Below are 17,238 nucleotides of genomic sequence, written 5' to 3'. Positions count from 1 at the left end.
AGGGAAAGGAAGAGAATGAAGGGAAGAGGAGGGGAGGGGAAGGAAGGGAAGAGGAGGGGAGGGATGAAGAGGAGAGGGAAGGGAAAGTGTGACGTGTCGTGGAAACGGCCGCAGTGAGCAGACAGAGCACCTGCTGGAGGGATGGTGAACACCACCCTCTGGTACGAGCTGAGAATAACACAGCGCTCTCTTTCAGATCCACCACAGAGTTGAAGAAACGTGTGTTTACTTAAGTTGGTATTACTCCTATTTTATACCAAGGGAGAAATACGTGTATGAATATATATCCAATTTTCATCATCCGATCCAATTTCTGCTTCTAACTTCGTCCCGGCCTCAGTAAAACGTGGCTGATTCATTAAAGGGGTAAACTATTATGCTTTAAAGCAACATGATACCAAACAGAACGTTTTTTTGAAAGACGCTGAAATTGGTTTTGCAGAACTTAACCGTGTGAGAACAATAAGGGGTATTATGAACATGCAGGCATGTAACCCGACTCCAGTAGTACCCCGAAATGCGATTATTGTTGCCTGAAAGAAGCATGACAGGGGATCTTTAAACGAGATTGCGTCGAGGGGAGAACTGTAGTAAGAAACCGACACCCACAGGCTGTAGAGAAACAAGGTTTTATTACAAAAGACAGACTTCATATTTACACCCGTGGGGGGCTCAGGCCAGGAAGCCCACCTTCTGCCTCTTCTGGCCCAGGGCCTCCTCCTGGCTCAGCAGCGCCTTCAGGGGGCCGTGGAGGGCCCGGCCCACGCGCTTACCGGCCTGGGGGGGACACAGAGACACACACACAACAGAGACACGCACAACAGAGACACACAGGCGCACTCACAACAGAGACACAGAGGCGCACGCACAACAGAGACACACACACACACACACACACACACACACAGCAACGCACAACAGAGACACACACACACACAACAGAGACACGCACAACAGAGACACACAGGCGCACGCACAACAGAGACACAGAGGCGCACGCACAACAGAGACACACACACACAAACAGGCACACACAACAGAGATTCACACACACACACACACACACACACACACACACAGGGAGACACACACACACACACACAACAGAGACACACACACACACACAGGGAGACACACACACACACACACAACAGAGACACACACACACACACACAAGCACGCACAACAGAGACACAGGCGCACGCACAACAGAGAGACACACACACACAAACAGGCACACACAACAGAGAGGCACACACACAGGCACACACAACAGAGACACACACACACACACAAACAGGCACACACAACAGAGAGACACACACACACAAACAGGCACACACAACAGAGAGACACACACACACACACACACACACACACACACGTCAGCCAACTGGCCTCCGAAACATGTCCTCACTAAATCTAATCAGAATTCCTCCTCTTCCTGAGTTTTATTGAGTATTTTGTTTTAACCATCAGGTGTTGAGGTTGATCGGTCGTTAAAAAAAAACTTTGACAGAAGATATCTTTACGCTTGTGGCCACTGGCCGTGGCCACCCGTACGGAAGTGCTACTCCCATTTGTGATGTCACAGGCCCTCTTAAGATCCATCTGAGGCCCCTTGTGACATCACAAGCGGCTAGGTTCTCAGGCCTTGTGAGGACCAATTTAACGTCACACCTGGTGGTCCAATATCTACACATCTGGAGAGGAGGAGGATGAAGGAGAGAGGAAGAGGAGGAGGAAGGAGAGAGGAAGGAGAGGAAGAGGAAGGCGAGAGGAAGAGGAGAAAGGAGAGAGCAAGGGGAGGAGGAGGAAGGAGAGAGGACCAGGAGGAGGAAGGAGAAAGGAAGAGGAGGAGGAAGAAGAGGAAGGAGAGAGCAAGAGGAGGAGGAGGAAGAAGAGGAAGGAGAGAGCAAGAAAAGGAGGAGGAAGGAGAGAGCAAGAGGAGGAAGGAGAGAGCAAGAGGAGGAAGGAGAGAGCAAGAGGAGGAGGAAGGAGAGAGGACGAGGAGGAGAGAGGAAGAGGAAGGAGAGGAGGAAGAGGGACACACTGGGAAGGGTGGCGCCCCGGGGTCGTGACCTCTCACCTCGGTCATCTCGAAGATGCTCTCGGGGTCCAGGCTGCCCCCGCCCACCTTCCTCATGCACGTGCACGTGCCCGCGGGCGTGACCGCCATGATGAGGCTGGCCACCGAGCACGCCTTCTCCTGCAGCGTGGCGTCCACCACGTGCCTGGGGCCCACCTACACACACACACACACACACACACACACACACACACACACACACACACACACACACACACACACACACACACACACACACACACACACACACACACACACACACACACAGTTGACCTTTTAGTACTACAGTATTATTCCAGTGTAGGGGTCTATAGTTCTGTATAACAGTATACAGTACATATAATACAGTATTACAGTGAAGGGGTCTATATGCAGTACTGTGTTGTAGTACTACAGTATTACAGTGATACGCAGTACTGTGTTGTAGTACTACAGTATTAGTGATATGCAGTACTGTGTTGCAGTACTACAGTATTAGTGATACGCAGTACTATGTTGCAGTACTACAGTATTAGTGATACGCAGTACTGTGTTGTAGTGCTACAGTGATATGCAGTACTGTGTTGTAGTGCTACAGTATTACAGTGATATGCAGTACTGTGTTGTAGTACTACAGTATTACAGTGATATGCAGTACTGTGTTGTAGTACTACAGTATTACAGTGATATGCAGTACTGTGTTGTAGTACTACAGTATTACAGTGATACGCAGTACTGTGTTGTAGTACTACAGTATTACAGTGATACGCAGTACTGTGTTGTAGTACTACAGTATTACAGTGATACGCAGTACTGTGTTGCAGTACTACAGTATTAGTGATATGCAGTACTGTGTTGTAGTACTACAGTATTAGTGATGTGCAGTACTGTGTTGTAGTACTACAGTATTAGTGATGCGCAGTACTGTGTTGTAGTGCTACAGTATTACAGTGATATGCAGTACTGTGTTGCAGTACTACAGTATTACAGTGATATGCAGTACTGTGTTGTAGTACTACAGTATTACAATGATATGCAGTACTGTGTTGTAGTATTACAGTGATACGTAGTACTGTGTTGTAGTGCTACAGTATTACAGTGATATGCAGTACTGTGTTGTAGTACTACAGTATTAGTGATATGCAGTACTGTGTTGCAGTACTACAGTATTACAGTGATATGCAGTACTGTGTTGCAGTACTACAGTATTACAGTGATATGCAGTACTGTGTTGTAGTACTACAGTATTACAGTGATGTGCAGTACTGTGTTGTAGTATTACAGTGATACGTAGTACTGTGTTGTAGTGCTACAGTATTACAGTGATATGCAGTACTGTGTTGTAGTACTACAGTATTAGTGATGTGCAGTACTGTGTTGTAGTACTACAGTATTAGTGATGTGCAGTACTGTGTTGTAGTGCTACAGTATTACAGTGATACGCAGTACTGTGTTGTAGTACTACAGTATTAGTGATGTGCAGTACTGTGTTGTAGTGCTACAGTATTACAGTGATATGCAGTACTGTGTTGTAGTACTACAGTATTAGTGATGTGCAGTACTGTGTTGTAGTATTACAGTGATATGCAGTACTGTGTTGTAGTACTACAGTATTAGTGATATGCAGTACTGTGTTGTAGTATTACAGTGATATGCAGTACTGTGTTGTAGTACTACAGTATTAGTGATGTGCAGTACTGTGTTGCAGTACTACAGTATTAGTGACGTGCAGTACTGTGTTGTAGTACTACAGTGACGTGCAGTACTGTGTTGCAGTGAGTCCGACCTTGCACAGCGTGACGATGCAGGGCACGTTGTCCACGCTGAGCCTCACACAGTCGTACGGGTCGTCCGACAGCTCGATCTCCGTCCCCCCGTCCTCCCCCTCCGAGATCAGCACTTTGGGGATCCTGACCAATCACGGGACAGGATACAATCGAGGTTAGCGGTGATGTAGTAGTCGTTGATACTCTACAATAAACATGTTTTTATCAAACACAAGCCAGCTCATTTAATTTCTGAGCTACGCTTGGTTAGTCCCAGCGTAGAAATTCAGTCCAGAAAAACCTTTCATGTAAATTGTTTGAAATGAAATTCCTTATTTATTTATGAAGTGGATATGATTGCAACGGGACGTGCATCCTGGCTTGATGGTTGAGGTTCAACGGAATGAACTTCTGGAGGTCCACCAGAGGGCCTGTCCATCAGAAGCGCCTGTCTGCGGTGGTCCTGACGGTTCCAGTGACCTCCCACCAGTAACGCCAGTGGAACTCCAGCGGTGTACTCACTTTGTGTTGAACAGCGCAGCCTTTATCGCTATGGAGATGCCGTCGTAGAGGTTTCCATCGCACTGGAGGAGCTGTGGACGGAGAAACAACACTGTCACTATGGCAACCACACCACTCCATGGCGACCATAACACACCATCGTAATCATAACACACCATACTGTAGCACACACACCATAATAACCCTAAGAAACCATAGCAACCAGAGCGTACTGCGACATACACACCATAGCAACCAGACCACATTGTAGCATACACACCAAAGCAACCCTTAGATACCATAGCAACCAGACCACACTGTAGCATACACACCATAGCAACCCTTAGATACCATAGCAACCAGACCACACTGTAGCATACACACCATAGCAACCCTTAGATACCATAGCAACCAGACCACACTGTAGCATACACACCATAGCAACCCTTAGATACCATAGCAACCAGACCACACTGTAGCATACACACCATAGCAACCCTTAGATACCATAGCAACCAGACCACACTGTAGCATAAACACCATAGCAACCCTTAGATACCATAGCAACCAGATCACAATGTAACATACACACCGTAGCAACCAAAAACCACCATAGCAACCACACCATACTGTTACATACACACTAAAGCAACCATAAGCGCCCAGACCGGAGCTCCGCCCCCGGTAGGAGACCAGCGGTGAACAACAACACACGGTCGGCGTCGTCCGGGTAACCCACCAGCACGTCGACGTAGAGCAGCCAGCAGTGCTCCCCCGGGCTGATGCACAGGCTGGCCAGGTCCACGCTGCGCTTGTTGTTGAACACCCGGTACAGCGTGTTGGTGAGCTCCATGCCTAGCTCCTCCCCCCCGCGACCTTCGAACTCCGGGGTGGCGTTCGCCGAGCTGAGGACGAGAGGGGGTCGATGGTGTGTTGTTAGGAGACGCCAGGGTGACGGAAGTGGCGAGTAGATGTAGTTTATTTAAAACGTTAGTCCGATACCGCCACCTGGTGGTCGTTATGGCGTCAGGACAAGCCGGTGATATTCCGTAGAAGTGAGTGTCAACGAGCAGGCTTAGCAAAAAAAACACGCTGGCTTGGATAGCAATAACTTGGTTGGGCTTTTACATTCCTAAACCTGAAGAGAATAAACCCATTATTCAGATTAAAACGTTCAGCGGTTTCTTTGCTCACCAATCAACAAAGAACTCCATGTATCCCTCTGCCGGCTGCGCGGGTCGGGGCTTCCCCATCTCCGCCTTGATCCCCACCAGCACCGCAGTGTGACCCTGGACAGCAGACCGCGTGGATTCATGTTTTATACCATTCAAGTTCATTGTTTATACTCTTGTATTGCATCCAAAGCGCCTTTGAGTATATTGAAAAGCGCTAATAAATGATTTAAACTACTAATAGATACCATACATAATACTGTATGTGGCAATAAAAAGGTCAAAATAATCGCACATAACTCAATGATCCCACACAATATAAATATAGAATGACAAACATACCCTCTGCAACCTGCCGCACAATCAAATGATAAACTTACAGACAAGAATCACATAAAGCGCTACAACTAATTGAATGTATTATTTTATTAATACTACTGTATGTGGCCTTAAAGGCACAAATAATCACATGATAATAGTAGCTAAATGATCCCACGACATCTATTAAATATAGGATGACATCAAGCGCTATATAATTGAATCTATTATTATTATTTATTATCAGAATCAGATGCACGTTTATTGCATCTTATTGTCACACAACTTATAACATTCTTAGGCTTGGTTCCTCAACAGCAACAAAATAGCAACAATACAAGTATATTAAAAAAATGATAAGTAAAAAATAAAGTAGCAGCATCAATAGATCACAATAATAAATACTAAAATAAAGTAAGTAAAGCAACCGCACAATCATAACATAAACTTAAAGAAAACAATCATATAAATGAATGATGAATGTTTAATGCCATACCAATGTGACTTTGGCCGAGCCGTCCGTGTTGGACACCACGTCCGTCTCTATCTCCATGTGTCTGTAGTCCTCACAGCTCCGGCCGTCCACCCGGAGGTCATCCTGGGGGAAACAGAAACCAGAGACATCAGCCGTCTGTGAGGTGTTGAACTTCACAACACACTGAGGCCTCAGACCTCTGGACAGAAGAGCTAGTTAGAGATATATTGTTGTTTCTCTTTCTTCTGACAATTATAAGTGGTTTTGGATAAAAGCGTCTGCTAAATGCCCTGAATGTAAATGTTCATCACTTAACAACACACAGAAGGCTTCAGACCTTTTGACAGAAAGTTGCCCCACCATGACCAACGTTACAAGGCATGTCGGTGTAAAGAGGAGACCCAAACTGTCAAAAGGAGAAGTATCAGTACGTTTATCATCATTAAATACAATCAAATAACTAGTTTGTTCATGCACAGGCCAGTCCATGGAGGGGTCTGCCTGCCACTAAGAGGTCTCAACACACACACCACCCTGCTGATGTTAGTTCTGATCCATAACAGACCGTAGACCGAGACCCCGGACCACAGATCTTACCCGGGCTTGGAACACAACAATTCGTTGAAACAAACAAAGCTTTAACCATACGCACCCTGATGCCATGCAGGACGTACACCTTCTCAGCCTCACTCAGCTGAACGGTGGCCATGTTTACCGCGGGTTGGCAGACTCGGCATGTGGGGCTGTCGCGCACGGGTGACGTCACAGCGCAGAGCCGCAGCTCCAGCTCCGTCCGCTCAAGTTTCACAAGCAATTTAAATATGTTATATATAATTCACTGGTTGTATAGAAATACAACAGTTTGGATGGGCAACTAATGAGTCATCTTTAAAATATCAAATATCAATTTATTTTAACTATTTTATGATTGTTTATGGTTTACCGTATAGGATATGGTGTCTACATATGTGTCTACATCCAAATTAAAAAAAAACCATTTATTTGATGATAGTAGCTTTATGATGTAGCAGTTTATTTTAAAGGTCATATTTCACCAGGCCTGGAAAGGAGTGGTGTGGTTTGCGTGTTTGTGTGTATTAATATACTTTTTGCACAACCCTATAATTGCATGTTAAACTGAAGCTTCCGACCCCTGATGAAACTACACCCGTTTGATTCCACATCGCAGGGTAAGGCGGGCCAGTGCCCACCGCCACGGACCCCGATCAGATCCCTGCCCCTCTAAACACGAAGGCTGCGGTTCGGGGAGTGAATCGATTGACTCCAGATCGGATCTTAGCGGACCGGCCGGTTACGGCGCACAACTCGACGCAGAGAGGGAGACACGAAGCGTCGGGTACTTCCTGGTTCGCTACCCGGGCTGTCGTCACCAGCAGGGGGATCCGGGTTAGGGAATGAGTTCACATCCCCGTCGACATACTACCGAGATTTCCATATGAATGAAACAGCATAGCGTCGAAACCCGGGCTTGAAACCATTCCATGTCGTGGCCCAGCGGGGCGGGACTCGATAGGTTAGAAGGGGTGTGCACAAACACACACAGGAGGGACTCGAGCTGAACGCAGGTCCACACACACACACACCGTTTGGTGGCTTCGAGCCCACTGACTGATTAAGGATTGCTTGCAAAGTTTCTTCGACATACCGAGGAGTTTGAGGTAAGTTTCTGAGATTTGCAATACTCTGATAACTAACGTGGCGCTGTATGACTGGTGTGGACGGGGACTCGACCCAACAACACGTCGCTCGAGGAAGGAAGGACTTTTGTTTCCTGTCTGCCCTCTTGGTTTTGTCAGTGATCTGGCCCCCCACACTGTCCTTGGCAACTGCTATCAGGTCTGTCAGGCTCATAACAATGCCTTCTATTTCTCAAACAGACTGTATGTGGAAACATGCAGCCCGTTTGACCCTGCAAGATCAACACCTTGGACGCACAGGGAATATTTGTAGAAGGGGTTAGATTCGGTCTCCATTCAGGTTAATGTGTGTGAATCATGCTCGCTCCTGAAAGACCAGTTTTCCCTAATGCTCAGCGAAAGCTTCCTTCAACCCTTCCCCTGAATATGTCGTAACCACCACCGGTTTCCTCGATGTCGATCAGAGAGCAATGTTGTTTATGAATATTATAAAATGTGAACTGTTATGCCGCTTTTCCACCGCACATGTAGCTCGACTCGACACGACTCGACACGACACGACTCGACACGGTAGCAACACGGGTGCTTTTCCACCGCAAATAGTACCTCCTGGACGTGGGCGGGGTCGGCTGCGCGAAAGGGCCGTGACGTATTTGTGTACGCGACGCAAACAACACATACGCAACCCACACATGGACAGAACCCACATAACAACAATGGAGGACATCGATCACATTACTATTATTAGCCGGCATGTTGAAGAAGTTGGAGAAGTGGAACATGTTGGCTGCGGCGCTGCTATGGATGTTACCAGCATGGTTGCCATGTCGCTCTCGTGACTTCGTCACTTCGTCACACTCTCTGGCCAATCAGTCGCCGGCCGTCTGCCGACGTCACCTTTTAGCATCGGCTCAGCTCGCTTGGTACCTAGAGCGAGTAGGTACTAGAAAAAGCAGCCACTTCAGGTACCAGATACCATGGTACCCGCGGTGGAAACGCAAAAAATGCGAGCTGAGTCGAGGTCTGTCGAGTCGTGTCGAGCTGGTACCATGCAGTGGAAAAGCGGCATTAGTCTTCCTCCCCACTATGCAGTGTCATGTTTTTCCTGAGTCCTCCTACACTCCCTCTAACCGGACACAGTCCACCACAAACAAGTAAATACAACGCACTTCCTTGTGTGTAATACGTAAGTGGTAAGGGTTAAAACAGTGAGAATAGTTGTTAAAAGGTCTTGTTTTACTGAAATAAGTAAACCATAAGTTGGCCTGAAAAAGTCCAGTTTGCCACCAAGACGAAGAATTAATGCCGAATCTGCCCACATATTCCACCTCCTCTCCCCGTGTGCTGCGTGGGTCCGCGGGACCCGTTTCAAACCCTCAGGTGTACCGCATGTTTCACGGGTCGAACCCCGCCCTCTCTGCCGTTTTTAGAGCCATTAACTGCCAAATGTCCCATCATCACAGCCCCCTTAACAGATGGAGGGTGGGTGTATTATTTAAATGCCGGGTCATTTGTAGTCGAGAAAAGCGTTCTGCCACTCAGGGTATCACCTGAAGGAGGGGCGAAGCCCTGCCCTCATATGATTCACCATCATCGCCTCGGCAACCGTTGTCCCAATTATAATTCGTCACTACGTGACACCAGGGTGGACCGAGTTATAATACGTATACCTAGCGTTCACTTCATCTTGTTTATTTTGAAATGTTCACAACTGCTGTACAACACCCTGTGTTGTCAGACATTCAGTCTTTTTAAAATAAACCAAATAATTAACCTTCAGGTCAATGTCTCTCTTTCTCTCCCACTTGCTCTCTCTCACCCTCCTCCTTTTCTTCACCTCACCTCTCCTCTCTCACGTCTCCCCCACCATCTCTCCCTCCTCACTTACTTAACATATCTTCCTCCTCTCCCCCGCCATCTTCCTCCCTCTCTCCTCTGCCCACCTCAACCTCCATACGCACCCTCTCCTCTCCCCCTCTGTTTCTCCCTCACCATCTCTCCCTCCTCACCATCACTCCTCTCCCCCTCTGTTTCTCCTCACCATCTCTCCCTCCCTCCTCCCCTTCCATCTCTCCCTCCTCACCATCACTCCTCTCTCCCTCCCTCCTCCATCTCTCCCTCCTCACCATCTCTCCTTCCCCTCCTCCCCCACCATCTCTCCCCTCTCCTCCCCCACCATCTCTCACCTCCCCCTCCATCTCTCCCTCCCTCACCTCTCTCCTTCCTCTCCCCCCCGTCAGTATGTGGCGTGGCCTCCCCAGGTCTAGATCTCGATGAAGAACTCCTCCGCCTCCTCCTCCTCCTCCCCACCGCACGCGGGACATCGACTACCGCGCGGGCTACCTCCGCCCGGAGCACTGTGCCCCGCCCCCGCCCCGGGCCGGCTCCTGGCGGGATGTGGTTCATCCGGGACGGCTGCGGCATCACCTGCGGCGTGATCACCTGGACGCTGGTGCTGTACGCCCAGTTCGTGGTGGCCTTCGTCATGCTGCTGCCCGCCCGGAACCTCCTCTACAGCCTGGTGAACGGCGCCCTCTTCAACGGCCTGGCCGTGCTGGCGCTGGCCTCGCACGCGCGCGCCATGTGCACCGACCCGGTGGGTGACCTCGCACCCTTTTACCCGTAGAGAGCGCTCGTGGTCATGGTGCCCCGTGCCTGTACTGTCACGGTCACTGAATACGGCCTCACTTATACCGGCTGGTTAGTAGCTTAACTCTTATCCGCGCCCTAACCAATAGAATCTCACCGGGTTACAGCTAGCAATGTAAGCAGTAACTCAACCCAGGTGGCTAGCAGTGAAGCAACTAGTCTGGCTGTGGTGTTGAAGGGGTGCAGCGATGAACCGACATTAAGCTAACCGGGTAACCAGCTATTACTAACTATCAAAGGGGTGATATCATGCCACCTGGTGTGAGTGGGATTACCCATTACAAGTCGTGCTGTGTTTCGGTGGGCGTGGTTGTGTCCGATTTTCAAACAGCTTGAAATGGCTGATCACACTCACATCTGGTGGCGTGATATTACCCCTTTAATGATTAGTAAGTCTCTCTCACTCGCTCACTCACCCACCCTCATGAAAAAGCCTCTTGAGTCTCTCTCTCTCTCTCTCTCTCTCCCTCTCTCTCTCTCTCTTCTCTCGTCTCTCTCTCTCTCTCTCTCTCTCTCTCTCTCTCTCTCTCTCTCTCTCTCTCTCTCTCTCTCTCTCTCTCTCTCTCTCTCTCTCTCTCTCTCTCTCTCTCTCTCTCTCTCTCTCTCTCTCTCTGGGAAAAGCCTCTGAGTGTCTATGTCTCTCTCCCCTCTCTCTCCAGGGGGCGGTGCCTAAGGGGAATGCCACCAAGGAGTTCATAGAGAGCCTGCAGCTGAAGCCGGGCCAGGTGGTCTACAAGTGCCCAAGTGCTGCAGCATCAAGCCCGACCGCGCCCACCACTGCAGGTGAGGGCATCGGGGCTCCCGATTGGCTGATGCTGGGCTGGGGGGAGGGCACCTTAGCTGTTGAGTGACCAATAGACTATGAGGAGACGCTGGGCTGTCGTCGGGTGGTGTCTCTCCCTCTCTCCCCCTTTCCCTCAACTCCCCTCCTCTCTCCCTTGCACCCCTACCTTCTCGATTCTCTCCCCCTGCATTCCATTAGTCCTCTTCTCTCCCTCCTCCCCTTAACTCCTCATCTTTCCTAAACTCTCCTCCTCTCCTCTCTCCCATCCTCTTCTCTGTTCTCTCTCCTCCTTTCCAAAAGTCTCCCCCCATCTCCCCTCACGTCCTCTCTTGCTCCATTCCCATAGTCCCCTCCTCCCCTCCCCCCTGTGTGTTTAGAGGTAACAGGGCGTATGTTCCCCCCCTCCCTCTGGACCTCCTGGTTGGTAATGAGGAGATCCCTGGAGCTCTAGAACTCTCCCCGGGCCTGGAGAGAGCAGCAACACGAGTTCAATAAGGGCATGTCACCTGTAGTCCTATAGGAGCGAGCATTCTCTAAACGTGTGTGTGTGTGTGTGTGTGTGTGTGTGTGTGTGTGTGTGTGTGTGTGTGTGTGTGTGTGTGTGTGTGTGTGTGTGTGTGTGTGTGTGTGTGTGTGTGTGTGTGTGTGTGTGTGTGTGTGTCCGTCCGTGTGTCCGTCCGTCCGTCCGTCCGTCCGTCCACAGTGTGTGCAAGCGCTGCATTAAGAAGATGGACCACCACTGCCCCTGGGTCAACAACTGTGTCGGCGAGAACAACCAGAAGTACTTTGTGCTCTTCACAGTGAGTCTGCACACACACACACACAAACGTTGCCTGGCAACAGGTAACACTGACCTCCAGCCACGGGGCCATCCCAGAATATGCTGATGTCTGACCTCTCCTCCTTTCAGATGTACATCGCCCTCATCTCGCTCCACGCCCTCCTCCTGGTGGCGTTCCACTTCCTCCTGTGCTACGAGTCCGACTGGACAAGTACGTCGTCGTCGTCTCACTTGACTTCTACTAAAACACTACAACGCTACAATGATATGAAGATACAAAGGAGTGTGTCCATATCAAGTCATAAACCACAAGTGAAGAGAGCAAGGTTTAGTGTGGCCTTATAAGGTCATAGGACATCAGGTGAAGAGAGCCAGGTCTGTCCATCTAGGGTCAGACTGGAGGTACAAGAGAGAAACAACACAGTCTGTCAATACTGGGTCAACAGTTAGTAGGTTAGCTGGTGAGCTCCATCTACCAAGCAGTAGCATCCTCGCATCAATCACCAAAACCTATAAAAAGTCTCCTAACACCACCATGTGACACTCTGTGACTCCTCCCTCTTTAGAATGCAGTAACTTCTCGACCCCCGGCGACGGTCATCTTCCTCATCCTTCCTCTGCTTCGAAGGCCTCCTCTTCCTCCTCTTCACCTCGGTCATGTTCGGCACGCAGGTGCACTCCATCTGCTCCGACGAGACGGTGAGCGTCGCCTCCTCCCCTGGAGGAGCAGGTTGAACTGGTAACCCGAAGGTCGCTAGTTCGATGCCACTCGCCCAGGGAGCGGGTGGAGCCGGGGTTCGAACTAGCAACCTCCGCTTACCAGTCAACCCGCTCTACCTCCCGAGCTCGCTGCCGATCTCGGAAATACTTTGACGTATCCTTTCAAGAAATGTGTTGTCTACGTCTGAACGGGTTAGGGTCAGTGAACCGCCGTAGAGGTGTGGGACTCGGGAGTCCGTTTAACCCAGTTATTGTTGAACCAGCTAACTAGACCAGAGCGTATCCAGCCCAGAGGGTTAAGGCTCCTCTCTCTCTCTCCCTCTCCGTCCCCCAGGGCATCGAGCAGCTGAAGAAGGAGGAAAGGCGCTGGGCCAAGCGGTCGCGCTGGATGAGCCTGAAGGTGGTGTTCGGTCACCCCTTCTCCATCTCCTGGCTCAGCCCCTTCGCCACGCCCGACCACGGCAAGGCCGACGCCTACCAGTACATCGTCTAGGAGTCGGGACCCCCAGGAACGTCAATGTCGTCGTCGTCGTCCCCCCCCCCCCCGTCCACCCACGCAGCAGGGGGTTAGGTCGCGCCCCGACTGTGGGACCTGCTTGCTCAGGGGAGGGGGGGGGGGGGTGTGAACTCGTGGTGTGAGAAGGGATTGGATGCCAGTGTTATCTGGACCAAGGCTGGAACTTTAAAGAGACACGGACTGCCTTCCTAAACCACCCCGTTATGATTTTCCTTCCTCTTTTCGTGCGTTCTATTCATCGTCTTTCAAGGCCTTCCTAAGAGATTACGTCTCGAGGAAATCTGGATTGTGTTTAATACTTGTTTAATACTTCGTGCTCATCTATATATATTTTTTACTCTGTGCAGAAATAACCTTTGCAGTACACTCAGCGTTCTCCAAATGATCCAACCCAGCAGTTGTGGATGTCTTGTGACGACACAAACCATTTTTCCAACAGCGCCTGAATTGTGTCTCCGAGGCGTTCTAGAATGTTGAACAACTGAAGAAGCTTCCAGTGGGTGTTCCAGAACGCCGGTTTCCGTGGGCGTCGTAGAATTTTTCCCAAAACAGTCTCGACGGTCGTAGGCTTCCGGCAATTGCGGCGTTGACGCTGCCACCAGTTTTTTTGGGTGTTGCTGTATTCGTTCGGCTGGAAGGCTTGCCATTACCTGATTGGACGGTGTGGACCTGTGTCGGAGAGGTTATCTCATGTTCGGGCTGCTCCACCTTCTCACGCGCCGCGTCTGCAGTGGACTTTGGTCCGAGACGCTCCCTACTGCCAACCCCGCATCTCACGCAGCGTTGTCCCTTATCGAGGTGATCAGATAGTCCACTCCTCCTGTTTGGTTTTCAAGTACAAAAAGCTGTGAGTTGTTTGGATGAAGCAGGCGGACCTTGATCTGACCGGCCTGGGCTCCCACACATCGACGCCTCTGGTGCAGAAGGTCCCTGGGTGGACGAGCTCTCCTCCCGGCCTCCTCCTCCTCCACTCGCAGAGCGGGGTTTAAACCCCCGCCGGGACCTTTGGGCAAGGCAGCCGAGCTGCTAAAGTGTCAAACGTAAAAGGAGGCGTTTGTGTGGGGATTGAACTGAGTACCGGACTGAAGGGACCAGGACTACCGAGGACTGGACCAGGGTCACCAAGGGCTGGACCAGGGGCACCAAGGGGAGGTGTACCCGAGGTGTACCCGAGGTGTACCTGAGGTGTACCTGAGGTGCTCACCATGTGTCCAACAGCTGGTGGTTATTTTTGATACATCAACATACGCGTTTTTTAATTCGCTACTTGAAGAATCATGAACTGCCTTTTTAAAGTGTTGGGGTACATGAGAATGATGTGGGCGTACGACAGTTTGTTCTGCTATGGTTTAATAGTTATTTTTAATGTGGATTTCTAAGCCAGCAGACCCACATTAACTCTTCACACTCGGAGGTTAATTAACAGATGAACCCTGACCTCAACCCTCGGTATAACACCATAGATCGTTAGCTGTCATCATGGACAATCAGACGCACATCATGCTATCCCATAATATTCTCAACTCTAAGCACATGGGTGAAAACCTGGTAACGAAAAACAGTTTGACATGACACTATTTTCAGCTCCTCTGACTAGCCTCAGTTTGGATGATGCGTCTTCATCTAAATGTGTTGCCAAATGTGTATTACGTGTATCGGATTCAGTGTGAATCCAGCGGTTAATTCTGTTTAAAGGTAAATTTCGGGTGCCACTTATTTTTATCCTTGGACGATTTTATCAATGTGTTATTTTGTTAAACCTTGGCCCAAATGAAATAAAATGTATGAACAACCCTCCTATGAAACGTACCAGCTGTTATTAACCGATTGTTGTGACATCACAAGTGGGAGAGTCCATCCTAGTGTTGCGATAGGGTGGATCCACCTACCAGTAGGAACGGTCCACTGTGACGGCAGCAGGGGGGGGGGGGGGGGGGGTGTGAGGCAACATCTGGATGGGCTCTCCCGTGACTAACCACAGCTGGAGGCTAACAGGGGGGGGAGACCCCTCTCTAAAGGAGACGAAGAAGCGGGCGACACACGCAGCGAGCACAGTTTCATCACTTTATTAAATGACACCATATCATACACAAAGTAGTGACATACACAACAGTGGTTTCTCTCTCCTCCTGCGCCCGTCGGTCGGCCCGGAGCCAGGCCGGAGCTACACAGCATCACAACGAACGAGACCCAGAGTCAAAACAACTAAATAATATCAAGTGTTGAAAAAGTGTCGGCTAGGACCGACAGCGGCTTCACAGAGGTCCTCTGCACAGACGGGTCGGGTTTCTAGAGGATACGGTTTGAAACCACAGGCCAGAGTACAATCTCTGGGCCACGAGCATGTGCGCGCACGTGCGCACTCACACGTGCACGCTCCGGGCACGGTGGCCCTAGCAGCGATGGCGGAGAGGAAACCACCGGGACGCACCCCCCCGGGGAACAGAAGAAGTACTTCATCCGGGGGTTCCCGACGTGCCTAGAGTACAGCCTGCTACTAACAGGGTACACTACAGTGCCTAGCGCCCACCCTCTCTCTATGACCCCACATGGCTTCTGACCCTTGACCTATCTCCAAACCCCCTATCCCCCCCGAGAGTCCCCGAACCATTAAGACCCAGGCTTAAGACGACCCATCGCCGCCAACCGCTCTCCAGAATAAAATAACGTTTTATGTGAGGTAATGACGCGTTTCCTGTTTCTAGAAAACAGAAGGACCCACAGTGCCCCCCGAGAAGGACAGACAGACGCCCGGGCGGCAGACAGACACCCGCCCCGAGGGACAGACAGACGCCCGCTCCCGAGGGACAGACAGACGCCCGGGCGGCAGACAGACGCACGCCCCGAGGGACAGACAGACACCCGCCCCCGGGGGACAGACAGACACCCGCCCCCGAGGGACAGACAGACACCCACCCCCGAGGGACAGACAGACACCCACCCCGGGGGACAGACAGACGCCCGCTCCCGAGGGACAGACAGACACCCGCCCCGAGGGACAGACAGACACCCGCCCCGAGGGACAGACAGACGCCCGCCCGGGCGGCGGAGAAGAGAGAGAGATCCTAACAGACACGGAGGGCGGGGGGGAGGAGGCAGACGGTGGAATGTCTCCTCTCCCTCGGTTTCACCTTCTATTTACATTCTGCGTCGCCATGGACACCGTGGAACCCAGGACGTATTTACAAAAAAAACTAAAACGCGCTTCAGTCATGACGCAATGAAAACATGGAAAAATAAAATAAAATAAAACAATATAAACAACGTATCGACAAGAGCACAAATTAAAAACCAGGTCCTATTTACACATGTGCAACGATGAGGGAGGGAGGGAGGGAGGGAGGGAGGAGAGAGAGAGGAGATGGCTTCTGGACTCCAGGAGGCAGAGGGGCATTGGGTTCGCCCCCCGGGGCGACGGCGGCCGGGCGGGGTTCACACCGCTTCATAGCTCCGCACGGCTCCGGGTGCAACAACAATCAACCCGGCCCGCCCCGGGACACGAAACCAACGCACCCGCGCCGGGAAAGGGGCTGAAAAGGGGGGGGGGGGGGGACAACCCTTGGCTATTCCCACTGCCCACGTGCCGTTGGGCCAGGCATCGACTGACACGGGGGGAGGTGGCCACGACCCACGTGTGGAGCTCAGAGGCAGCGGACAGAAGGGCAGGGTCAAATAAAACAACAAAGTCAAAGAATCATATTCACCAACGGGGAGTCCTAAAATACTGGCAGCTTACATCGTAGTTTGGAATAAAACATAAATAACACACACACACACGCACACACAAAAACACACACACACGCACACACACAAAAACACACACACACAC

General features: G+C 50.6%; 3 protein-coding genes and 1 long non-coding RNA gene across 4 annotated transcripts in view; 1 reads left to right on the top strand and 3 right to left on the bottom strand.

Annotated features, from left to right (window-relative positions):
- Positions 1-610: 610 nt before the first annotated feature.
- exosc7 (exosome component 7) lies at positions 611-7,092 on the bottom strand. Its single transcript, XM_060043994.1, has 8 exons — positions 6,953-7,092; positions 6,322-6,423; positions 5,530-5,624; positions 5,075-5,240; positions 4,357-4,427; positions 3,855-3,978; positions 2,090-2,245; positions 611-777 (listed from the first exon to the last, which is right to left on the bottom strand). Exons 1-8 carry the CDS (start codon positions 7,007-7,009, stop codon positions 673-675), a joined length of 876 nt encoding a protein of 291 aa, XP_059899977.1. The 5' UTR covers positions 7,010-7,092; the 3' UTR covers positions 611-672.
- A 934-nt stretch (positions 7,093-8,026) lies between these two features.
- On the top strand, positions 8,027-13,530 carry zdhhc3b (zinc finger DHHC-type palmitoyltransferase 3b). The gene is given in 11 exon segments (XM_060044061.1): positions 8,027-8,157; positions 10,238-10,346; positions 10,348-10,554; positions 11,267-11,348; positions 11,351-11,390; positions 12,095-12,191; positions 12,302-12,383; positions 12,739-12,755; positions 12,757-12,786; positions 12,788-12,871; positions 13,227-13,530. Coding segments are annotated over 11 exon segments (1,038 nt in total). The 3' UTR covers positions 13,386-13,530.
- Positions 13,531-13,695: 165 nt separating this feature from the next.
- On the bottom strand, positions 13,696-15,371 carry LOC132451501 (uncharacterized). Its single transcript, XR_009524114.1, has 2 exons — positions 14,553-15,371; positions 13,696-14,506 (listed from the first exon to the last, which is right to left on the bottom strand). It is a non-coding gene; the product is annotated as an uncharacterized LOC132451501 (long non-coding RNA).
- Positions 15,372-15,459: 88 nt separating this feature from the next.
- Positions 15,460-17,238, bottom strand: part of LOC132451522 (glycogen synthase kinase-3 beta-like) — a 14,955-nt gene continuing 13,176 nt past the window's right edge. The window contains exons 10-11 of the mRNA XM_060044060.1: positions 16,250-17,238; positions 15,460-16,206 (exon numbers count right to left, since the gene is read on the bottom strand). The exon at positions 16,250-17,238 is cut by the window's right edge and continues 819 nt beyond it. The gene's annotated coding sequence lies outside the window, so the exon portion shown is untranslated. The remainder of the gene's footprint in view (positions 16,207-16,249) is intronic.

Source organism: Gadus macrocephalus, chromosome 22, assembly GCF_031168955.1.
Source record: "Gadus macrocephalus chromosome 22, ASM3116895v1".
In the NCBI taxonomy this organism is placed as follows: domain Eukaryota; kingdom Metazoa; phylum Chordata; class Actinopteri; order Gadiformes; family Gadidae; genus Gadus; species Gadus macrocephalus.
The sequence above is the reverse complement of the archived record's forward strand: the minus strand, read 5'-3'. Positions and strand labels throughout refer to the sequence as shown.